The 26,347-nt window shown below is 45.9% G+C and overlaps 2 protein-coding genes across 2 annotated transcripts in view; both read left to right on the top strand.

The window, feature by feature from the left end:
• The window catches only part of LOC311232594 (tripartite motif-containing protein 14-like), a gene marked incomplete at both ends in the record, with an annotated part of 407,443 nt that overhangs the window by 304,813 nt on the left and 76,283 nt on the right, over positions 1-26,347 (top strand). The gene's annotated exons all lie outside the window — the stretch shown is intronic.
• Positions 9,449-25,933, top strand: LOC311232564 (prokineticin receptor 2-like; the record flags this gene model as incomplete). The annotated part of the gene is made up of 3 exons (XM_084319421.1): positions 9,449-9,456; positions 9,972-10,433; positions 25,207-25,933. The coding sequence occupies 3 exons, from the start codon at positions 9,449-9,451 to the stop codon at positions 25,931-25,933; spliced, it is 1,197 nt and encodes a 398-aa protein (XP_084175547.1).

The raw sequence follows: 26,347 nt of genomic DNA on the forward strand, positions 1-26,347 counted from the left end.
GGTGCCAGTGTGTGGTAGCCATTGTGTAGTGTGACGTGTGCCGGGTGCCAGTGTGTGGTAGTCATTGTGTAGTGTGCCTGGTGCCAGTGTGTGGTAGCCATTGTGTAGTGTGATGTGTGCCTGGTGCCAGTGTATGGTAGTCATTGTGTAGTGTGATGTGTGCCTGGTGCCAGTGTGTGGTAGTCATTGTGTAGTGTGATGTGTGCCTGGTGCCAGTGTATGGTAGCCATTGTGTAGTGTGATGTGTGCCGGGTGCCAGTGTGTGGTAGTCATTGTGTAGTGTGACGTGTGCCTGGTGCCAGTGTGTGGTAGTCATTGTGTAGTGTGACGTGTGCCGGGTGCCAGTGTGTGGTAGCCATTGTGTAGTGTGACGTGTGCCTGGTGCCAGTGTATGGTAGTCATTGTGTAGTGTGATGTGTGCCTGGTGCCAGTGTATGGTAGTCATTGTGTAGTGTGATGTGTGCCGGGTGCCAGTGTATGGTAGTCATTGTGTAGTGTGATGTGTGCCTGGTGCCAGTGTATGGAAGTCATTGTGTAGTGTGATGTGTGCCTGGTGCCAGTGTGTGGTAGTCATTGTGTAGTGTGCCTGGTGCCAGTGTGTGGTAGTCATTGTGTAGTGTGATGTGTGCCTGGTGCCAGTGTATGGTAGTCATTGTGTAGTGTGATGTGTGCCTGGTGCCAGTGTGTGGTAGTCATTGTGTAGTGTGATGTGTGCCTGGTGCCAGTGTATGGTAGTCATTGTGTAGTGTGATGTGTGCCTGGTGCCAGTGTATGGTAGTCATTGTGTAGTGTGCCTGGTGCCAGTGTGTGGTAGTCAATGTGTAGTGTGACGTGTGCCGGGTGCCAGTGTGTGGTAGTCATTGTGTAGTGTGCCTGGTGCCAGTGTGTGGTAGCCATTGTGTAGTGTGACGTGTGCCGGGTGCCAGTGTGTGGTAGTCATTGTGTAGTGTGCCTGGTGCCAGTGTGTGGTAGCCATTGTGTAGTGTGATGTGTGCCTGGTGCCAGTGTATGGTAGTCATTGTGTAGTGTGATGTGTGCCTGGTGCCAGTGTGTGGTAGTCATTGTGTAGTGTGATGTGTGCCTGGTGCCAGTGTATGGTAGCCATTGTGTAGTGTGATGTGTGCCGGGTGCCAGTGTGTGGTAGTCATTGTGTAGTGTGACGTGTGCCTGGTGCCAGTGTGTGGTAGTCATTGTGTAGTGTGACGTGTGCCGGGTGCCAGTGTGTGGTAGCCATTGTGTAGTGTGACGTGTGCCTGGTGCCAGTGTATGGTAGTCATTGTGTAGTGTGATGTGTGCCTGGTGCCAGTGTATGGTAGTCATTGTGTAGTGTGATGTGTGCCGGGTGCCAGTGTATGGTAGTCATTGTGTAGTGTGATGTGTGCCTGGTGCCAGTGTATGGTAGTCATTGTGTAGTGTGATGTGTGCCTGGTGCCAGTGTGTGGTAGTCATTGTGTAGTGTGCCTGGTGCCAGTGTGTGGTAGTCATTGTGTAGTGTGATGTGTGCCTGGTGCCAGTGTATGGTAGTCATTGTGTAGTGTGATGTGTGCCTGGTGCCAGTGTGTGGTAGTCATTGTGTAGTGTGATGTGTGCCTGGTGCCAGTGTATGGTAGTCATTGTGTAGTGTGACGTGTGCCTGGTGCCAGTGTATGGTAGTCATTGTGTAGTGTGATGTGTGCCTGGTGCCAGTGTATGGTAGTCATTGTGTGATGTGTGCCTGGTGCCAGTGTATGGTAGTCATTGTGTAGTGTGATGTGTGCCTGGTGCCAGTGTATGGTAGTCATTGTGTAGTGTGATGTGTGCCGGGTGCCGGTGTATGGTAGTCATTGTGTAGTGTGATGTGTGCCTGGTGCCAGTGTATGGTAGTCATTGTGTAGTGTGATGTGTGCCTGGTGCCAGTGTATGGTAGTCATTGTGTAGTGTGATGTGTGCCTGGTGCCAGTGTATGGTAGTCATTGTGTAGTGTGATGTGTGCCGGGTGCCGGTGTATGGTAGTCATTGTGTAGTGTGACGTGTGCCTGGTGCCAGTGTATGGTAGTCATTGTGTAGTGTGACGTGTGCCTGGTGCCAGTGTATGGTAGTCATTGTGTAGTGTGATGTGTGCCTGGTGCCAGTGTATGGTAGTCATTGTGTAGTGTGCCTGGTGCCAGTGTGTGGTAGTCAATGTGTAGTGTGACGTGTGCCGGGTGCCAGTGTGTGGTAGTCATTGTGTAGTGTGCCTGGTGCCAGTGTGTGGTAGCCATTGTGTAGTGTGACGTGTGCCGGGTGCCAGTGTGTGGTAGTCATTGTGTAGTGTGCCTGGTGCCAGTGTGTGGTAGCCATTGTGTAGTGTGATGTGTGCCTGGTGCCAGTGTATGGTAGCCATTGTGTAGTGTGATGTGTGCCGGGTGCCAGTGTGTGGTAGTCATTGTGTAGTGTGACGTGTGCCTGGTGCCAGTGTGTGGTAGTCATTGTGTAGTGTGACGTGTGCCGGGTGCCAGTGTGTGGTAGCCATTGTGTAGTGTGACGTGTGCCTGGTGCCAGTGTATGGTAGTCATTGTGTAGTGTGATGTGTGCCTGGTGCCAGTGTATGGTAGTCATTGTGTAGTGTGATGTGTGCCGGGTGCCAGTGTATGGTAGTCATTGTGTAGTGTGATGTGTGCCTGGTGCCAGTGTATGGTAGTCATTGTGTAGTGTGATGTGTGCCTGGTGCCAGTGTGTGGTAGTCATTGTGTAGTGTGATGTGTGCCTGGTGCCAGTGTATGGTATTCATTGTGTAGTGTGATGTGTGCCTGGTGCCAGTGTATGGTAGTCATTGTGTAGTGTGATGTGTGCCTGGTGCCAGTGTATGGTAGTCATTGTGTAGTGTGATGTGTGCCGGGTGCCAGTGTGTGGTAGTCATTGTGTAGTGTGACGTGTGCCGGGTGCCAGTGTGTGGTAGTCATTGTGTAGTGTGATGTGTGCCTGGTGCCAGTGTGTGGTAGTCATTGTGTAGTGTGACGTGTGCCTGGTGCCAGTGTGTGGTAGCCATTGTGTAGTGTGACGTGTGCCTGGTGCCAGTGTGTGATAGCCATTGTGTAGTGTGACGTGTGCTGGGTGCCAGTGTGTGGTAGTCATTGTGTAGTGTGATGTGTGCCGGGTGCCAGTGTGTGGTAGCCATTGTGTAGTGTGACGTGTGCCTGGTGCCAGTGTATGGTAGTCATTGTGTAGTGTGATGTGTGCCTGGTGCCAGTGTATAGTAGTCATTGTGTAGTGTGATGTGTGCCTGGTGCCAGTGTGTGGTAGCCATTGTGTAGTGTGACGTGTGCCTGGTGCCAGTGTGTGGTAGTCATTGTGTAGTGTGATGTGTGCCGGGTGCCAGTGTGTGGTAGTCATTGTGTAGTGTGACGTGTGCCGGGTGCCAGTGTGTGGTAGTCATTGTGTAGTGTGACGTGTGCCGGGTGCCAGTGTATGGTAGTCATTGTGTAGTGTGACGTGTGCCTGGTGCCAGTGTATGGTAGTCATTGTGTAGTGTGATGTGTGCCGGGTGCCAGTGTGTGGTAGTCATTGTGTAGTGTGACGTGTGCCTGGTGCCAGTGTATGGTAGTCATTGTGTAGTGTGACGTGTGCCGGGTGCCAGTGTGTGGTAGTCATTGTGTAGTGTGACGTGTGCCTGGTGCCAGTGTATGGTAGTCATTGTGTAGTGTGATGTGTGCCTGGTGCCAGTGTATGGTAGTCATTGTGTAGTGTGATGTGTGCCTGGTGCCAGTGTAAGGTAGTCATTGTGTAGTGTGATGTGTGCCTGGTGCCAGTGTATGGTAGTCATTGTGTAGTGTGATGTGTGCCTGGTGCCAGTGTATGGTAGTCATTGTGTAGTGTGACGTGTGCCTGGTGCCAGTGTATGGTAGTCATTGTGTAGTGTGATGTGTGCCTGGTGCCAGTGTGTGGTAGTCATTGTGTAGTGTGACGTGTGCCGGGTGCCAGTGTGTGGTAGTCATTGTGTAGTGTGACGTGTGCCTGGTGCCAGTGTATGGTAGTCATTGTGTAGTGTGACGTGTGCCTGGTGCCAGTGTATGGTAGTCATTGTGTAGTGTGATGTGTGCCTGGTGCCAGTGTATGGTAGTCATTGTGTAGTGTGATGTGTGCCTGGTGCCAGTGTAAGGTAGTCATTGTGTAGTGTGATGTGTGCCTGGTGCCAGTGTATGGTAGTCATTGTGTAGTGTGATGTGTGCCTGGTGCCAGTGTATGGTAGTCATTGTGTAGTGTGACGTGTGCCTGGTGCCAGTGTATGGTAGTCATTGTGTAGTGTGATGTGTGCCTGGTGCCAGTGTGTGGTAGTCATTGTGTAGTGTGACGTGTGCCGGGTGCCAGTGTGTGGTAGTCATTGTGTAGTGTGACGTGTGCCTGGTGCCAGTGTGTGGTAGTCATTGTGTAGTGTGATGTGTGCCGGGTGCCAGTGTGTGGTAGTCATTGTGTAGTGTGACGTGTGCCTGGTGCCAGTGTATGGTAGCCATTGTGTAGTGTGATGTGTGCCTGGTGCCAGTGTATGGTAGTCATTGTGTAGTGTGATGTGTGCCTGGTGCCAGTGTATGGTAGTCATTGTGTAGTGTGACGTGTGCCTGGTGCCAGTGTATGGTAGTCATTGTGTAGTGTGATGTGTGCCTGGTGCCAGTGTATGGTAGCCATTGTGTAGTGTGACGTGTGCCTGGTGCCAGTGTATGGTAGTAATTGTGTAGTGTGATGTGTGCCTGGTGCCAGTGTGTGGTAGCCATTGTGTAGTGTGATGTGTGCCGGGTGCCAGTGTATGGTAGTCATTGTGTAGTGTGACGTGTGCCGGGTGCCAGTGTATGGTAGTCATTGTGTAGTGTGACGTGTGCCTGGTGCCAGTGTATGGTAGTCATTGTGTAGTGTGATGTGTGCCTGGTGCCAGTGTATGGTAGTCATTGTGTAGTGTGACGTGTGCCTGGTGCCAGTGTATGGTAGTAATTGTGTAGTGTGATGTGTGCCTGGTGCCAGTGTATGGTAGCCATTGTGTAGTGTGATGTGTGCCGGGTGCCAGTGTGTGGTAGTCATTGTGTAGTGTGACGTGTGCCTGGTGCTAGTGTGTGGTAGTCATTGTGTAGTGTGATGTATGCCAGGTGCCAGTGTGTGGTAGTCATTGTGTAGTGTGACGTGTGCCTGGTGCCAGTGTATGGTAGTCATTGTGTAGTGTGATGTGTGCCTGGTGCCAGTGTAAGGTAGTCATTGTGTAGTGTGACGTGTGCCGGGTGCCAGTGTGTGGTAGTCAATGTGTAGTGTGACGTGTGCCGGGTGCCAGTGTGTGGTAGTCATTGTGTAGTGTGACGTGTGCCTGGTGCCAGTGTGTGGTAGTCATTGTGTAGTGTGACGTGTGCCTGGTGCCAGTGTATGGTAGCCATTGTGTAGTGTGATGTGTGCCTGGTGCCAGTGTATGGTAGTCATTGTGTAGTGTGATGTGTGCCTGGTGCCAGTGTATGGTAGTCATTGTGTAGTGTGATGTGTGCCTGGTGCCAGTGTATGGTAGTCATTGTGTAGTGTGATGTGTGCCTGGTGCCAGTGTATGGTAGCCATTGTGTAGTGTGACGTGTGCCTGGTGCCAGTGTATGGTAGTAATTGTGTAGTGTGATGTGTGCCTGGTGCCAGTGTGTGGTAGCCATTGTGTAGTGTGATGTGTGCCTGGTGCCAGTGTGTGGTAGTCATTGTGTAGTGTGACGTGTGCCGGGTGCCAGTGTGTGGTAGCCATTGTGTAGTGTGACGTGTGCCGGGTGCCAGTGTGTGGTAGTCATTGTGTAGTGTGACGTGTGCCGGGTGCCAGTGTGTGGTAGTCATTGTGTAGTGTGACATGTGCCTGGTGCCAGTGTGTGGTAGTCATTGTGTAGTGTGACGTGTGCCTGGTGCCAGTGTGTGGTAGTCATTGTGTAGTGTGACGTGTGCCGGGTGCCAGTGTGTGGTAGTCATTGTGTAGTGTGACGTGTGCCTGGTGCCAGTGTGTGGTAGCCATTGTGTAGTGTGACGTGTGCCTGGTGCCAGTGTGTGGTAGTCATTGTGTAGTGTGATGTGTGCCTGGTGCCAGTGTATGGTAGTCATTGTGTAGTGTGACGTGTGCCTGGTGCCAGTGTATGGTAGTCATTGTGTAGTGTGACGTGTGCCTGGTGCCAGTGTATGGTAGCCATTGTGTAGTGTGATGTGTGCCTGGTGCCAGTGTATGGTAGTCATTGTGTAGTGTGACGTGTGCCTGGTGCCAGTGTGTGGTAGTCATTGTGTAGTGTGACGTGTGCCGGGTGCCAGTGTGTGGTAGTCAATGTGTAGTGTGATGTGTGCCTGGTGCCAGTGTATGATAGCCATTGTGTAGTGTGATGTGTGCCTGGTGCCAGTGTATGGTAGTCATTGTGTAGTGTGATGTGTGCCTGGTGCCAGTGTATGGTAGCCATTGTGTAGTGTGATGTGTGCCGGGTGCCAGTGTGTGGTAGTCATTGTGTAGTGTGACGTGTGCCTGGTGCCAGTGTATGGTAGTCATTGTGTAGTGTGACGTGTGCCGGGTGCCAGTGTGTGGTAGTCATTGTGTAGTGTGATGTGTGCCTGGTGCCAGTGTGTGGTAGTCATTGTGTAGTGTGATGTGTGCCTGGTGCCAGTGTATGGTAGTCATTGTGTAGTGTGATGTGTGCCTGGTGCCAGTGTATGGTAGTCATTGTGTAGTGTGATGTGTGCCTGGTGCCAGTGTATGGTAGCCATTGAGCCTGCATAGCCCAAGGTTGGGTGCTACACAGTAGTGGTGAAGGAGGCCATTTCAACCCTACATTGTAAAGCACCTTGAGTGTCTATAGAAAAGTATAATTATTATTATGCAAGGTGCCAAGCTGAGTGAGTTGAGTGTCTTGCTCAAGGACACTTCGACATGCTGCCCGGGAGGAGCGGGAATCGAACCGTGAACCTTCTGATTACCAGCCGACCGCTCTACCTCCTGATCCACTGTCGCCCCCATTAACAGGGACATTTCACTTTCCTTATACACAAAGCCCTACATGGAACAGGACCGTTGCCAACTCTCTTCTGTCAACTATGTGCCTCCAATAACATTACGATCATCTACCGCTGGTTTATTGAAGGTTCAACTATCAATAACATTACGATCATCTCCTGCTGGTTTATTGAAGGTTCAACGATCAATAACATTACGATCATCTACTGCTGGTTTATTGAAGGTTCAACTATCAATAACATTACGATCATTTACTGCTATTGAAGGTTCAACTATCAATAACATTACGATCATTTACTGCTATTGAAGGTTCAACTATCAATAACATTACGATCATCTACTGCTGGGTTATTGAAGGTTCAACTATCAATAACATTACGATCATCTACTGCTATTGAAGGTTCAACTATCAATAACATTACGATCATCTACTGCTATTGAAGGTTCAACTATCAATAACATTACGATCATCTACTGCTGGTTTATTGAAGGTTCAACTATCAATAACATTACGATCATCTACTGCTGGTTTATTGAAGGTTCAACTATCAATAACATTACGATCATTTACTGCTATTGAAGGTTCAACTATCAATAACATTACGATCATTTACTGCTATTGAAGGTTCAACTATCAATAACATTACGATCATTTACTGCTATTGAAGGTTCAACGATCAATAACATTACGATCATTTACTGCTAATGAAGGTTCCCAGCAAAAGACAAAAGAAAGTCGCAGATGCAGCCTTTGCATTAATTACGCACCAACACCCGGCTATGGACATTATTTAATGCACTCTGCCACTTCTCATTACATCCACATTGTGATTATTGTAATGAGAGCTATTTTATTGCTCTGCCTTTATTGTCTCATATCTGCACTTTATTGCTTTTATTCTGTCTATTTTATGCTCATTGTATGCCTATGTCAATTTATTTTTGTACTGCTGTGAAGCACTTTGGGCTGCAATTCTTGTATGGAAGGTGCTATACAAATAAAGTGTATTGTTATTATTATTACCGCACAAGTGTTTTCCTGTAAGGATGTATGGCTGATACGGTCCCGCTATATAACTGTAAGAAAAAAAAGCTGCAAGAAAACGGTAAATGTCTTGGCATCAATGGTTTCCAAATACTTACTGTCAAATTACAGTAAAATCAAATAGACGGTGGGGCGGCTGGGTGGCGCAGCAGACATTGCGCTCGTCACCAACGCAAGAGACACCGGGTTCAAATCCGGCTGTCTGCGTTGCCTCCGGCTTAGGCCGGCCGTCATACTAACTCAATTGGCAGAGTTAGCGGGTGGGAAGTCGAAGGGTGGTAATCTGGACGTTGTGGACAGCGACTCCTACAGGTCGGTTGGGGTAGTGTGAGCCTCCCACACGTTACACCTCGCCAATGAGAGTCCGCGCTGGCATGTGAAAAGATGTGACAGGCTGCCTCCACATGTATCGGATAGGGGACGCGTCTATGCTTAACCCAAACGGTTCATGCGTTTTGCGAATCTGATTGGCCACTGACGTTTCTGGTCATGTGACATGTGCGCCCAATGGCGCGACGCGCCCATTTCCGCCTCGACCAGCAGCAAACCCTGACCCTAACCCTATAACCCTAACCGTTCTATCGCCACGCTCTAAGACAAACTCTAACCTTAACCAACTTCGAAAGAGTGCCTAAGCTTAACCGGGGAAAGAACTTGCCGTCACACGATTGGATGAGACCAGAAACATCAGTGGCCAATCAGAGCGCAAAACGGGAACGCGGAAGCATGCACCGTTTGGGTTAAGAATACAGGCGGAGGGGACATGTGACGCAAGGCTTCTATAGCCTCCCTACAACCGGCCAGTGGGGGGCATATGCGAGCAACGGTCGGGGGAGGGGAGGGAGAATTGGCACGAGATGTAAATTGGGATGGGGAGGGGGAAAAAAAATCACAGAAAAAGGAGGAGAAAAAAAGTAGATAAAAAGTCAAATCAAATACATTTACAGAACCTTTATTTAATATTTTGATAAAAGGTCATTTACTGTATTTTTATGGCATTTACACAGTAGAAAAACAAAAGTAATCTGTAAAACAATACAGTGAATTTCCCGTGAAAAAACATGTACATTTTTTACAGATCACAACACCACTCTACACAGATCTGCCTCGAACACGCCTGCCTGTCTGTATACGTCACAGCCTGCAACACGATGTGTTTGTTTGACAGTGGGAACGTCGTCCAACTCTCTTCGTAGGAGTGAGTGAGGTGAGACTGTATAGGAGGCGCGCATCACCGCGCTGCGCGTTTGGAGAGAGAGAGGGGGAGGACAGGAGGATTCCAGGTTAGTGTTGGTGGCTCGGGACTATATAGGTATATAGAGCAGGCGTCTGATATAGTCGGAAGGTTCCCGGTTCGATTCCCGCTCCTCTCGTGCGGCGGGTCGAAGTGTCCTCCTTGAGCAAGACACCTGCTATAATATAACTCCTATAATTGCTCCCGATTGCTCCCGATGGGAAGGTTGGCACCTTGCATGGTCGCCTCCCTCCACCGTCTGTGTGAGTGAATGTGTGAGTGAATGGGTACAAATGTGAGGAACAAAATTGTAAAACTGCTATATATATAAATGACCCATTTACAATTTCTCTTAACCGATTCATTCGATTGTTCGATTTCCACCTCCATTTTCATCGTCGAATGTCTGACCGTTTGATTGATTGAATTGATTGATTGAAAACGTTATTAACAGATTGCAGAATGGGTACAATACAGTATACAGCTCAATACACACAATTGTTAAGGGGATGCAGACCAGAGAAAGACTTTCGTCTCGTTTACATCAGGGTCTTGTTTGTCTTTGGGATTTCTATTTCTATTAGACTCAGATCTCATGGCTGAATTGAGTTTTTTACCTAATTGAATCAAGTGACTAAAACTATTGTGTCATTTCTTCTACAGCTACTCAACTGAACACGACAACAGCCTATATATATATATGTAAAAATGGATGAATACAACAACAACAACAACAGCAGTTTGGCTGCAGCCGGAGGAGACGCCGGGCGCACCGAGACACTAGGCTCCCCCCCGGACTCTCCTCCCCCGGTGACCGGCTACTACGTCTACGACCTGGACTACGGGATCCCCGCGGACGAGCTGCCGGACACGACGCGGAGCCGTGCGTTCCGCGTGGCCACCGCCGTCATCGCCGCGGTGCTGGTGAGCATCATCCTGGTGTGCGGAGTCGGCAACTGCCTCTTCATCGCCGGCCTGGCGCGCCACAGGCGACTGCGCAATCTCACCAACCTGCTCATCGCCAACCTGGCGGTGTCCGACGCGCTGGTGGCGCTGGTGTGCTGTCCGTTCCTGCTGGATTACTACGTGGTGAAGCAGCTGTCCTGGGACCACGGGCTGCTGCTGTGCGCGGCCACCAACTATTTACGCACGGTCTCCCTCTACGTGTCCACCAACGCGCTGCTGGCCATTGCTGTTGACAGGTGCGTAAACACAGTGTATAGTATGAATGGATGGATGGATGGATGGATGGATGGATGGATGGATGGATGGATGGATGGATGGATGGATGGATGGATGGATGGATGGATGGATGGATGGATGGATGGATGGATGGATGGATGGATGGATGGATGGATGGATGGATGGATGGATGGATGAATGAATGGACAGTTCCTTCACCCCCCCCCACCCACCCAACCCCACCCCACCCACCCAACCTCCTCCAATGTACAGTTTCTACGTCAAATGTATATACACTCTTTTCTGGACACTTTTTGTATCACAAACAGTACTGTATTTGCAAATCTGGTATGTCATAAATGTATAGATGTAGGCAGCAGTACTGTCTATCTGTATGTCGTGTGTGTCATATATGTTATGATGAATTGAAAATGGGGGACCCTGATGTAAACAAGACGAAAGTCTTTCTCTGGTCTGCATCCCCTTAACAATTGTATGTATTGAGCTGTACTGTACTGTACTGTACCCATTCTGCAATCTGTTAATACAGTTTTCAATCAATCAATCAATCAATGAATGAATGAATGAATGGATGAATGAAAACTTTATTAACAGATTGCAGAATGAATGGGTACAATACAGTACGGCTCAATACACACAATTGTTAAGGGGATGCAGACCAGAGAAAGACTTTCGTCTTGTTTACATCAGGGTCCCCCATTTTCAATTCATATAGTGACATTTATGACATACACAACATACATGACATCATGACATTTATGACATAGGGACATACAGTAACATGACATACAGGTATATAGTACTGTTACATTTGTGATATACGATATGCAAATATACAGTACTGTTACTCATAGATCCTAACAGAAAATATATACATATCATACATATGATGGGGAGGAGACTGTACATTAGGAGGGGGTGGGTGGGTCAAGTAAAAGTGTTCATTTATTAATCGAATTCAGGTGTCATAGCAGCATGGGGGTACAGTAGAATCGATAATAATAATACACTTTATTTTTTATCTTTATATTTTGTATAGCACCCTACAAGAATTGCAGCTCAAAGTGCTTCACAGCAGCAAACAAGGCATACAATTAGCAAAAAAAAGTGATCGTCACACATAATATAGACAATTTTGAAATAGACAGTAATAAAAGAGCAGCAAAATTGTGCAATAGTTAGTCAAATAGAATAGACATAGAGTAAAATAATGCAATAATAGTAATAATGATAATAATAATAATAATAGAGCATAGAATATATAGAACAAAGTGCAAAGTAACAATGATGATAGTGACAATAGTGATAACAGTAGTGAGTGGCAGGATCTAATCAGACAGTAGTAATAGTGATGATGGTATACATTGAATTGATTGATTGAAAACTTTATTAACAGATTGCAGAATGGGTACAATACAGTACGGCTCAATACATACAATTGTTAAGGGGATGCAGACCAGAGAATGACTTTCGTCTTGTTTACATCAGGGTCCCCCATTTTTCAATTCATAATGAACATACATGGTCCAAACCGTAGTAACACACTGCACCAGAGTCCTGCAGTGTTTATTATTAACTCATTCAGCGCCAGCGATTACCCTCATCCCTGTAGTCAATGGGCCACGCTAAAAGATAGGCATTTTCACTGTGCGTCACGATGTTTGCAGAGCTATTCTATATTATAGCTATGGAGACAATACTATGGCTCATTTGACAGTAACTATCCCTCGTCCATCATGTGAAAAAGAATACATTTGTATACGTTCGCGTGTTATACCGTGGTGAATATTGTATAGTTTCAGAGTGATCCTGGCTAATTCCTCATGGCGTTATGGAGCAATATGTGAATTTAGCTAAAAGCTTTCACGTTGCTCGCCTGGACACGCTACTATTTCCAAATCAAAGGTATATAATAGGTATTATGTTTCATCATGAATGCATGAAAGGGGGGGGGGGGGGTTGTTTTTTGATGCTTTGATCGCCGGCAACGGCATTAGTTTTGAATACTACATACGTTGATCGGCTGGATTGATATGAAATCATTGTTGGATCAAGGTGGAATTGACGTCAGATAGTCCTTACCTTTGATCGGGGTTATTCCAAAAATAATATTCCAATTGTCTGATCACCATTTCCAGTATTGATGTCGATCGGGTCCCTGACATGAAGTGGCACAAGATATGCCTCAAGTGTGCTGAACGTGTTTCGAAGTGCTAGGATGAAGCGATTTACTTGGCTTGGTCTAAATTCTCCGCCCGGACGAAATTAGATGTGACACACAGTGTGAAATAATGTTTCAAAGGGTGGGCGATACTGCCACCTAGCAGGATGCGGCCGGTATTGCACTCTCGGGATCTCAGAATGATTTCCTATGGTAACACCGAGGTCCGTGAGCCTGTGATGAACAAAAAAAATCGAATAAAAGAAAGAACGGCCAAAACCCGACTATACTCGGGTATGGCGCTTAACCGCTGGTGAGATAACCCGACTTTACTCTGGTATGGCGCCCAATGTGTTAAGAGTCAGATAGTCCTAACAGTGTTTATTATTAAGAGTCAGATAGTCCTAACAGTGTTTATTATTAACTCATTGACCGCCACGCTTAAGTGCGTGAGAGGGCGCTAGAGCGCCACCGCTTTAATCAATGGGAGGACTGGGAGATTTGCGAGTGCTTAAAATATATCTTAAATGATGGCTATGGGTCTAATACACCCGTCGATTATCAGTGAGTTGCTTGCAGTCAACATGTACAAAACGGATTGTTTTTTCATCGGTACATTTCCGTTTTATACCGTTTTGAATACGAGTATAGTTTTGGTGATTTCTAGTAATTCCAGAGAAAGACGCGATAATAGCCCTTTAGTGGAATACACAAAACACGTTGTCATTTTTCGGCTGATTATCGAATCTTCCTGAAATCAATGCTAGATCATCATTAGTATCCTTCCTCGTGCATACATGAAATGGCCCTCATAGCGCGGCGCCCCCCTCCCCCACCTCCTGCACCCAACGGAAAACAGCCACACATACACACACAGATACAGCGTCGATCGGGGTAGAAATACATATCAGATCAACGATCAAATTTATATATAATGTTCTTACCTTGTATCTGATGTAATGCAAAAGAAATAATCCAATTATCTGATCGCCATTTGAAGTACTGGGCGCGGAGGTCCGTGCCACGTTCAACAGCATTGCATATGGGGGGGGGGGGGGGCAGCCTTGCAGATGTATCATTGAAATCAGGTTACCTTGCCTGAGTATTTAGACCACGCCCGCACGGCTTGGATCGTCCCAGAGAATAAACTATACCATTCCCAGTGGAGTGCAATACCAGCCGGAAGGCGTAGGGGGCGGTATTTGCCCTTTTGTGAACTCAGACCCATTCCCAACGATAACATCAGGCTGGATGGATGAAAATGAATGGATATCACTAATAAAAGAAATAACGATTAAAACCAGACTATACTCGTGATTGGCGCTCAAGCGATGGCAAGTTAACCCGACTATCATCAAGACTGGTGTTGAATGAGTTAAGACTCAGACAGTCATAACAGTCTTTATTATTAAGAGTCAGACAGTCCTAACAGTGTTTATTATTAACAGTCAGACAGTCCTAACAGTGTTTCTTAGTCAGACAGTCCTAACAGTGTTTATTATTAAGAGTCAGACAGTCATTTCTCAAGTTCTCCAGCCGTTAGTTCTCCAGTCATTGCCAGCAGTCTGTGCCCATGTTGTCGAGTCTGATGGCTACTGGCATGAAGGACTGTCCGAGGTGGTTTGTGTTTAGGTTTGTGTTCATAAATATAGTTTAGTAAGTTAGTGAACACCACTAACTTTTTATACTTTTTGGGGGGGGGGTTTTGGTGATCAAATATTGAATATTGAACTATAATAATCAGTGCAGGAGCTCACTTATCCTTGAAAGACACTTTTATCACTGACTTAAAAGGCCCATACATCTCCATAAATGTTCAGGGGGGAGGGAATAAGTGCTTACCCTACAGACCCCAAGAAGTGCTGTATATTGTTGTGCATTTTTTATTCCAATCCCGATTTGTATGTAAGATTCCCAAATCCCATCGGACTTGACTTCTTCGTGTCCCTCAGTGAGTGTAATACCAGCATTCAACATCCAATGTACAGTTTCTACGTCAAATGTATATACTCCCTTTTCTTGACTCCTTCTGTATCACAAACAGTACTGTATTTGCAAATCTGGTATGTCATAAATGTATAGATGTAGCAGTACTGACTATCTGTATGTCATGTATGTCATATATGTCTATATGAATTGAAAATGGGGGACCCTGATGGAAACAAGACAAACGTCTTTCTCAGGTCTGCATCCCCTTAACAATTGTATGTATTGAGCCGTACTGTATTGTACCCATTCTGCAATCTGTTAAATAAAGTTTTCATTCATTCATTCATTCAACTGTATGCGCCACAGCGCCACACAGGTGTTGGAAGCCGGTATTGCACTGGGAAGTGACGAGTGCTTCAAATAGTTTTGACTTCATGAGTTAACTGTATTGTTTATTATTGGTTATTAGCATAATTGTACAAACCGAACATATTTGTACATATACAGTATTTAGTTTTTGGTGTAAAGTGGATCTGCAAGCAAAACAAAATGTATTTGGCATAAAAAGGGCACTTTTTATGAGGCACAAAAGGGCAGGTGCTCGAGCACCCTTTGGGCTCTATGTGTGCACGTGCCTGTGACGTACATGGGTACGTGGGTTGGTCATTACCATTATTACTGTATTTATGACACCATCTGAACATCAGGTTAGTATATGTAAATATGTTATGTTTTGGATGTGTGTGTGTGTGTGTTTGTATGATAGCTAATGTTGACTCTTTTTCTCTATCAGGTGCCGCCCGTCCCTACACTGAAGAGTGCTGATTGTCTAATGGGTAACAGCTGATTGCAATCACCTCAAGAGGGACGGGTGGACAGATATACCAGACAGCACACACTCGTCCGGGCGCCTCTCTGTGTCAGTTACCAGTGACCAGGCTGTTGGAGGTTGCCATTGTTTACCACTGTTGTGTGGAATTATTATAACACTGCCCTTGATTTACCACTGTTTGTGTGGAATAATTGTTATAATACTGCCATTTGTTTCCACTGTTGTGTGGGACTGATCTATCGTGTGATCTTGCTGTTCACACCACTTACCTGGTAGGCATTATATTTGTGTTGGTGTAGCTACCAGGTGAGTACATATATATATATATATATATTGTGGCCTTCTGCCTTTTTGCCACTTGTGTGGAATTAATATATATATATATCTATGTATTGGGCCTTCTGCCTTTTTGCCACTGTTTGTGTGGAACTATATTGTGCTGTGCACGTGGTGTACATTTGCTGGGGGATTCCCAGACTGCCAACCGCAGGGCTTGTGGTTGTGTCCTGTGACACTAGGTCACTAGGGCTTGTGTTGGCTCTTGTGCCTAACTCTATTATATTTACTTGTTTGTTCTTCCCTTACCCTTTTCCCTATTTGTTATATGTTTGTGGGATTATTTCCCCTCTTTCCTCATCATGAATTAGTGGAGGTTTGAAGCCCTACCACAGTAATAAATATAATTTACCTTTTGAAAGCGCGTTTGTGGTGTTTTACTATCTGCCGGGACCTTGCTTTAAAAGCATCTACTGAGGGGGTTGTTTTTGTTCATGTGCAGCCTGCCTCAAGTTTCTATTCAATGTGGTCATTAGACCTTAGTACATGACAGTGCCTGTACCAGCTCGTATCAGTATCTGGAGAGTTCTCCCAATACAGGCAGACAGGCAGGCAGACAGGCAGGCAGGCAGACAGGCAGGCATGCAGGCAGGCAGACAGGCAGACAGACAGACAGACAGACAGACAGACACACACACAGTGCTCACACGGTAGCACGCCGCTCCACCTCCTTTCTGAGCAGAAGCAGTGCACACAAAACGCGTTCCACAACTTTCACTCGACTCGTCGCGCCGTGCGCCAAGTACCTGGCTACTTGTCTTTGCATAGCAATAGCATAACAAAGAACGAGAAGAGCAAAACCAAAATACAAGCCCTGTACCAATTGGTGGGGGTATGCTTGAGCTGTGGAACCTCTCACTCACTATATGTGACAAATGGTCCCGACTGGAAGGATGAGACATTTCTTAATAAGTTGTGCTTCAGAAGGAAACTGTCCCCCTCTGGAAGATAAGGGTGTTGTACAGAGGGCTAACATTTTCAACAAAGGCAAAATAATATTGATTAAATAGCTTTGATAAAGCATACTGTACCCATTGGTGGGGGCTTGCTTGACTGTTTTGAAACCACTCTGTTGTGAAACAAATTACATTGTTAATTTAGTTTGTATTTACTTTTCTGGTTTAAGTTAATTCAATTAAGGGCGGCTGGGTGGCGCAGTGGGCAAGGAGCTCGCCACTAACGCAGGAGATACTGGTATCGAGCCCAGCTCTCGGCGTTGCTACCGGCTTGGCCGGCCGTCATACTAACACAATTGGCAGTGTTAGAGGGTGGGAAAGCCGGTGGGTGGGGATTGGACATTGTGGACAGCGACTCCTACAGGTCGGTTGGGTGACGCCTGTACAACAGAAACAGGAAGTATCGGGGGCAGCGTGAGCCTCCCACACGTTACTCCTCCTCGCCACTGAGAGTTCGAGCTGTCTGGTGAAAAGATGCGACAGGCTGCCTCCTCGTGTACCGGAGGGGACACATGATGCAAGGCTTCTATCCTCACTACAGCCGACCAGTGGGAGGCATGGTCTAGCAACGTTCAAGACAGGGGAGGGAAGAATTGGAATTACGAAATTGGGATGGGAGAAAAATGGAAAAATAAGGAGAAAAAGTGGATAAAAAAAAAAGTTTATTCAATTAAAGAAATTGTAACTACAATGTAACTACAATTACATTTAAAACGTTGTTTGTTTTTCCACCATATCTGTTGACAATATAATTTCTTTATATATTGAAGGCTACCTTTTTCAGCTTCTCTATTTCAAGGCAATATTTACAAAAACTAAAAAAAAACTAGTAATTTCCTATACAAACATGTTTCCTACTATTTATGCACATAATAATCATAATGCTGGTCGGAGCTGTTCTGTGCGCAGGCGAAGGAGCATTTATGCGCATGCACGTGACGTCATTAAAACACAGTGCAAACTCTTATGAAATCACCACTGCACTGCACGCACGCACGCACTACACCTCCCTATTAAGGATCCCCATTAGCTGGTGCCATAGCAACCAGCTAGTCTTCCTGGGGTCCACACAAAAAAAACATACAAAAACAATTATTGTTGCAAAACAAAATTATTAAAACTAAAGTCAGTACTCAAGACACAATGCATAATGTCTTTTTTTTTGTTAATTTACTGTAAATGCAGCAGAGGTTTTGAGGCAGGTTATTCCAAAGAGTCAATGCTCTAAAAATAAAAGATCTCCTTAAAGCGTTGGTTTTTGGACATGGCAAATCAAGCTGCCCATTACTGGAACCTCTAGTGTAATGATCATGCACAGTATTACTACAGTATAAACAATCTGTTTATGTATAAAAACAGGAGTTTTACTGCTCATGACCAACTTGAACAGCACAAGTGTATTAAAAGACAATCTATTATCAACTTTAAGCCAAGAGAGGCGGGCATGCATACGGCTCACATCATTAGACATTACACTGTTGACATTACACTGCTTGTAGTAGTAAATCAAGTGACATGTTTGGATGGGTTTGGCCATTTATCGGGAACGGAGGGTCATTGTTTAGGCTTTAGGGGGATACAGAAAGGGATCACCAAGTTACCATTTCTCAAGAAATATAAATAAATACAGAAAATAAGCACTCGTTCACTCAGTGGACATTTATAGCTCAATGCGAGGTCTGCTGCTGCTGCTGGCTAATAATACGGTCAATACGTGGGGAGATCTTTGACAAGGCAACTCGCATGTCATCCTCAAGGCTCAACTTGGCCCTATATTTTGTTTTCAAAGCTGTCATGGTTGAAAAGCCAGCTTCACACAGATTATGTGATGCTGGATGGTATCAACACCTTAACTGCTGCATCATAAGATACTTGGTACTCAGCACCACACTCCAAAATGTTTCCAGGGGCACTTCACTGAAACAAGCTCTCCAGGTGGTATCAGATGAGATTTCAATGAGTTCTTCCAAGAGTTTGGATGGAGATGTGTCAGGAAGCTTTGTCTCAATGTTCTCTGTAAAGGGGTTCTTTATCCAGAGTGACTTGATGATCCTTTTCTGTGATTCTTTGGTTTCTTTGTTTGTCATCGTATGGCGTGCTTATATAGAGACTTTCGAGTGTGTTAGTATTCTCGGTATCTTGGAGAATAGGATTTGTGGTAGTGAATAGAGCCCGCCTCCCAGATACAGAGAATAGTGAAAAGGTAAGGTTCATGAACGATGAAAACGGCGGGCAGTCGCGATGTTCGTACTTCCGTCCAGAAGGGCCGCAGCCAGGCGCGTCTATACTTTCAGTAGCCGCATTTCTGGCAGACGCTCTCTGATTGGCCACTGTTGCCCAATCTTGTGACGAGCTGTGTCTTTGCCCATTTCCGCGTCGAACAGCCTGCAAACGACCTGGCGTTCTATCGCCATGCTCTAAGTCTAAGACAAACTCGAACCTTAACCAACTTCGAAAGAGTGCCTAAGCTTAACCGTCGAAAGAACTTGCAGTCACGCTCTAAGACAAACTCTAACCTTAACCAACTTCGAAAGAGTGCCTAAGCTTAACCAGTGTAGAAACAGGCATCGGCCAATCAGAGAGCGTCTTGCCAGAAATGCGGCTACGGAAAGTATAGACGCACCGCAGGCAGCCTGAATGCCTTCTACAACATAACTGCATTTCCGCGTCTCTGATTGGCCAGGTCATTTCTGGTCATGTGACATGTACGCCCAATCGTGGGACCGCAAGTTTCTACAATGGTTAAGCTTAGGCGCTCTTTCGAAGTAGGTTAAGGTTAGAGTTTGTCTTAGAGCATGGAGATAGAACGCCTGCCCTGATTCCGACGGTTAAGCTTAGGCACTCTTTCGAAGTTGGTTAAGGTTAGAGTTTGTCCTACTTGCTGTCCCACGATTGGCGCACATGTCACATGACCTGGCCAATCAGAGCGCAAAACTCGAACGCGGAAATGCAGTTCCGTCGTCGAAGGCATACACGCCCCCAGGCAGCAACTCCCCCTTGTATGTGAACCTGTCATAACAGGAACAAATACACAAGAGATATGGCTGAAAACAGTCCGTTAAAGTTGATACGCGGAAAATATGATGTAAACCAGAGCAAGTGGTCCCGCGTCCGGCCGTGTTGAACTAACCCGCCATGACATCTAAACATCTTTGTTTCATCGTTATGGCTTTGTGTATTGACTCGTTTTAAAATACACAGCTTGTCTGTTCCTTGGAGGACTGTTTAGTCTGTTCTGTGTAGCTATCTTTTATCTTTTTTTAATCTTTCATTACGGATGCCCATTAGTCATCACCGCAGCAACGACTAGTCTTCCGGGGGTCCACACACAACAAAACAGTACATACATACATAACATTATAGTAGCATACATTTAAAAAATATATTCCAATATTTTCTACATATAAAAATAATTCCAAATAGCATTACAGTACACAGAGTATCAGATCACAGAAAATACAATAAAAGGGATTAAACTCTCAGACATATCTCTCAGACTGACCTTTCTTTCTTCCACCACATTCCACCATATTCCACCATATTCCACCACATGCAAACACTGGGGACGCGCTTTCTAAGCTACACGACGAGGTAAACAAACTACAAACAGCTAATGTTGACGCTGCTATTTTGGTTTTGGGCGATTTCAATAGCGCGAGTCTTAAAAAGGTTTTGCCGAATTTCTATCAGCATGTGACTTGTCCCACCAGAGGCGAGAACATATTAGACCATTGCCACTTGCAATTTAAGAACAGGTACAAGTCACAGGCTCTTAGCCCATTCGGCTAATCTGACCACGACGCCATCTTTCTTATGCCAAAGTATAAACAAAGTCTCAAGCGCGTTCCTGTAGTAACGCGAGAAGTGAGGCGTTGGTCTGTGGAATCGGGGGAAGCGCTCCAAGCTGCACTAGAATGCACAGACTGGAGCGTGTTCCGCGAGAACACAGACAATATTAATGACTACACTGTCTGAAACAGTGCTGGACTTTGTTTGTACTCTGGTAGAAGAAACAATCCCCTCTACCACAATTAGAGTTTACCCAAACAAAAAGCCTTGGGTAGACAAATCCGTCCGTGAGGCTCTGAAAGCGTGCACCTCAGCCTACAACGCTGGGCTTGTGACAGGCAACATGAATGAACACAAGGCGGCGAGATACAGCGTAAGGAGGACAGTAATAGAGGCAAAACGGCACTACAGAGATAAGGTTGAACTTCAGCCTGACTCCAGAGGTATGTGGCAGGGCCTCAGAACTATGACAGATTACAAAGGCACCTCCCTCAAGCTGAACAGTGACATCTCCTTGGCAAATGATCTCAATACCTTCTATGCGAGGTTTGAGGCTGTGAATAACAACACCAGCCTACAAACCACAGTCCGGGAGCCATAGCCTGATTTATAGGTGAACCTTGTTTTGTCGGTTGCAATTTATTTGTTTGCAGTTTCTTGGAGCTTGGGGGTACCTCTTCAAAATAACCCCTTCATGCCCGAAAATGCCAAAATCACACAGAAATAGAGATTTATGAAATTGCATGCTGAATATAAATTAAATGCATCAAATTACATTCTCTAATGTACCACATGGACCACACACATTGACAGTGTAGTCAAGAAGGCACGGCAACGCCTCTACTTCTGTAGGTGCCTAAGGAAGTTCAAAGTGAGCCAGAGATCCTTAAGAACTTCTACTCATGCACAATAGAGAGCATCCTGACTGGCAATATCACCTCCTGGTTTGGGAATAGCACCGCACAAGACCGTATCAGCAGGCACGTGCACACATAGAGGCCAAGGGGTGCTTGAGCACCTGCCTTTTTTAGCCTCATCAAAAAAGTGCCCTTTTTGAAAAAAAATCTTTTTATTATTTTTAAAAAATTTTTACCGTTACGCAGACTGCCCTTCCAACTGAAAAATGTCAGGATATAATCAAAATATTAGGTAAAGAGAGAGAGATGCCCCATATTCCATTGCAGTTTGCACGGCCTCCTCACCGTGCCTCTCCGCGGACCTATTTTATGCATAGCGTGGGTGGTGGTGATGATGATGATGATAGAAACCGCTGTGGCGCATACAGTTGAATGCTGGTATTACACTCATTGAGGGACACGAAGAAGTCAAGTCCGATGGGATTTGGGAATCTCAAATACAAATCGGGATTGGAATAAAAAATGCATTTATATTAAACAATACAGAATATACAGCACTTCTTGGGGTCTGTAGGGTAAGCACTTATTCCCTCCCCCCTGAACATTTATGGAGATGTATGGGCCTTTTAAGTCAGTGATAAAAGTGTCTTTCAAGGATAAGTGAGCTCCTGCACTGATTATTATAGTTCAATATTCAATATTTGATCACCAAAACCCCCCAAAAAGCATAAAAAGGGGGCCCCCCGCCCGAAAAGGGCCTACGCGCGCTCGGTTAATATATACACACAAGTGTAGTGCCCTTTTCAGCCTTTGAGCACCTGCCCCTCTAAAGTCCTGTGCACGTCCCTGCGTATCAGACTGCAGAGAGTGGCCCGTTCAGCCGAACGCACAAATGGAGGTGGGCTTCCCACTCTCCAAGACATTTATAACAAGCGTTGCAGGGGTAAGGCTAAGAGAATAATCAAAGACTCTAGCCACCCAAACAACCGCCTCTTTGAACTGCTGCGGTCAGGCAAGCGATACCAGAGTCTCATGGCAAGCACAGAGAGACTCAGAAAGAGCTTCTATGCCCATGCCATCAGGATGCTCAATGACAATAACACTATGTAACAAACCATCAAATACACTCACAGCACACACATCCACACGTACACACTCACTTTAAATAAACAACTCACTGTAGCACCCACTTTAACACACTTTATATTGATTGGTAAAGAGATTTGCACTACAACTCATACCTCATTGCACCTTACCCTAAGTTGTACCTCATCCCATTTCTGCATTGTACTGTATATTGTATTGTAACTCAGTTACTTTTTCTCTACTCTGCATTGTATATATGTATATTGAACACTTTTGTTTACATTTGTTTACGTACTTGACTTTCTATTTTTTTTTTTTTTTTTTATTATTGCAAAACAGAAATTATTAAAAGTCAGTACTCAACACACAATGCATAGTGAAACTAACAGTCAAGGTGGCTAAAATTACATGCAAGTACAGAAACAAGACAAAAAAAAGTCTATAATAATATTTTACCGTATACAGTGTATATCCAACGAAATTAACAATTATACAAATGCCTTATACAGGATATACCCCTAATACCTATTTTCTAAAACCCTACACACATATGCTCCAGCTTGAACCCCCCCCTCCCGGACCCCTCCTTGACTTTCTATTTTATACTTATTTTATACTTATCTATTTGTATCTAGCACACTCTCAGGAGCAAAACAGAAAGAAGCATTCAGACAAGAAGATGCATACCTTTTTCTTCTCTGGCCAAAGGCATCTCGTTAAGTTTTCAGATGACACTGTCCTGGTATCCCTACTGCAGCGCTCCGAAACTGATCATGGACCTGTACTTCACAACTTTGTGAATTGGTGTGATGAGAATTACTTGGACCTCAATGTCTCTAAGACTAAGGACATGATAATTGACTTCAGACACAACCCTAATCATCAAGCCAGTGTAGCTAGTGTAATTCACGACGAGGACGTCCAGATTGTTGAATCGTACAAATACCTGGGAACTGTGTTTGACTGTAAACTGAAGTTCAACTTAAATACAGTCCATTGTTAAAAAAAGGTCAGCAGAGGATCTACCTGCTGAGAAAGCTGAACTCTTTTAATGTTAGTGCGAAGATCCTGAGCACTTTTTATAGTTATTTTATTGAAAGCCTCCTAACTATCTGCTGGTTCAGTGGCCTGTCTATTAAAGATAGGAACAGCCTACAGTACATAGTGAAAGTGTGCTCCAAAATAATTGGAGTAAAACAGAGAGACCTATGTTCTCTCTGGACGGACCAGGTGGTCAAGAAGGGGACGAGCATCACAAATCAACCCCTCCACGCTCTGTCTCAGCGGTTTTCACTGTTGCCTTCTGGCCGCCGTTATGACGTCCCACCAAGTAGGACCAACCGCTACGCCAAATCTTTTGTCCCCTCGGCTATCAGACTTTTAAACACAGACAGTAGTCATTTTAAGTAGCCTTTTGCACTTGGTTGTCTGTTTTTACTTTTACTTTGCTGGATTGTGTATCACATCAAGTGTTTTTCTTGCCGTGCTGTCGTTGAGATGTTTTGTTTTGTTGTTTGTTTGTCTTGTTGCGTATGAAGCTGCAAATATGAATTGCCCCACGCGGGATCAATAAAGTTGTCTGAATCTGAATCTGTGCATGCAGTAGGAGTAGGAAGACGTTGGGAACTACAGTAGGCTAATGGAGGAACCTACTTCCAGTGACTGACGCTAAGCTAGGCTAACGGTGCGCGTCTTCCTACTCCTACTGCATGCACAGAGAAGAAAAAAGGTATGTATCTTTTTGTCTAACTCCAGGGTAGATGGCAAATAAGCTAATTTCCCAAAATGTTGGAGTTTTCCTTTAAGATTGAACCCCAACCCTCTCACCAAGGCCCTTTCAACATAATGTTCCTTTAAGATTGAACCCCAACCCTCTCACCAAGGCCCTTTCAACATAATGTTCCTTTAACCCTCCAGTCACCCTATGCCCCGCAATTCTCTGCAAATAGCCTTTTATTCACGCGCGCGTGTGTGTGTGTGTGGATAGCGTTGGCTATGTTTTATGTATATGCCAGGAAAGTAGCTCAGTCTCACATCTTTGACTCACGTTCCAATAATCCATGTTTGTTTTCAAAAATCACTATTAAGCGAAAATGTATTACGCCTTTCACCCTATAGTGACGGAAACTTTCAGGTTTTTTTCAGGGTTAGGGTTAGGGTTAGGGTAACCCCCTAACCCTAAACCTAACCCCCTAACCCTAATAAAAAAAAAAGGTTAAAATCCTGAAAATGAATAAATATTCTATATGTATGGTGAGGACTGAAGTTAATAATGATATTCATAAAAAAAGAATTGGAACAATACATGAAATGGATATGTTTTTACTAGGGATGCTCGATATTGGCTTTTTTACCGATACCGATATACAGATATTGTCCAACTCTTAATTTCCGATACCGATATCAACCGATATCAACCGATACCGATATATGCAGGGTTTCCCCCCCAAAAAATGGAATAATTTCAGGTAATTAACATTACATATCTCTTGTTGTGGAATTAACACAACATTATGCATACTTTTGACAATAAATAAAATCAGAATTTGTTCTTACTTGCTTGCCTGGGTAAATAAATGTTATAGAAATGTTAAAAAAAAAAAAAAATTGAAAACCGATACCGATATTTTCCGATATCACATTTTAATGCCGATTTCGGCCGATAATATCGGTAGGCCGATAATATCGGACATCCCTAGTTTTTACTGAGATCGCAGTTTTTCGGCAAAGGGCTGTGATCTTTCTTTAAAGGTTGACTCGAGGGTTAAGATTGAAGCCTAACCCTCTCACCAAGGCCCTGTCTCCCCTCTCTCTCCCCCCCCGCAGGTACATGGCCATCGTCTACCCTCTGAAGCCTCGCATGAAGCACCAGACGGCCTACTGCGTCACCCTGAGCGTCTGGCTCGTGCCCGTCGTCATCTCCATCCCGGCGGCCTACATGGCCACGGAGACGACCTACCCGCACGCGGCCGGCGGGGGGGGCGGGGCCCACAAGACCTTCTGCGCCCAGATCTGGCCCGCGGACCGGCAGGTCCTCTACCGCGCCTACTTCCTCCTCGTCTTCGCCGTGGAGTTCGTGGCGCCCGTGGCGGCGATGGCCGTGTGCTACGTCCGGATCTCCCGCGAGCTCTGGTTCAAGAGCGTGGCGCCGGGCTGCTTCCGGACGGAGCAGATCCGGCGCCGGCTGCGTCGCCGACGGAGGACGGTGGCCACGCTGATCCTGGTGCTGGCCGCCTACGTCCTCTGCTGGGCGCCGTACTACGGCTACGCGCTGCTCCGCGACTTCCACCCGACGCTGGTGCAGCGCGGCCGCCACTCCCTGGTGGCGTTCTACGTGGTGGAGTGCGTGGCCATGAGCAACGGGGTCATCAACACCCTCTGCTTCGTCGGCGTGCGGCACCGCTCCGTCGGATGCCTGGCGGCGGCGGCGGCGGCGGACGACAGGTTCCGGCTGAGGTCGGCGGTAACCTTCGTCGCCGCTACCGTGGCGGGCAAGCGGACGGACGACGGCGACGGCGGCGAGGCGCGCACCTCGTCCCTCAGGGTGCGGTGAGAGGACGACGGCGGGGGGGGGGAGGAGCTCGGAGATGAGACGACGTCATTCCTCCGGTACGCCTGCAGGGGGGGGGGGGGGGGGCGCCTGACCCCTTGAAAACGCCACAAGCGCGGTGTTGTAGTACTCGAGTTTCAGGACTTGTTGTGACTCGACTTGGACTTGAGCACTGATGATTGGGACTTGGACTCGAGCGTTAACTCGAGCACTGACTCGGAAGGTGCAGACGAGGACTCGGACTTAATTGATCAATTGTTATTTTATTAAAAAGAAAAAAAAGTAATAGGCCCTACTCATAAGATATTGATGGCTAGTGCATTTGTTTGGCTATTGTGTCACAAAGTAAATTGAAACGGTGACCGATGTGTCATTTATGTTTAATGTAGAGACCTTTTCTTATTTGTACGTCAGCTC

Source organism: Notolepis coatsorum (assembly GCF_963971535.1).
Source record: "Notolepis coatsorum genome assembly, chromosome: 7".
NCBI classification, from domain to species: domain Eukaryota; kingdom Metazoa; phylum Chordata; class Actinopteri; order Aulopiformes; family Paralepididae; genus Notolepis; species Notolepis coatsorum.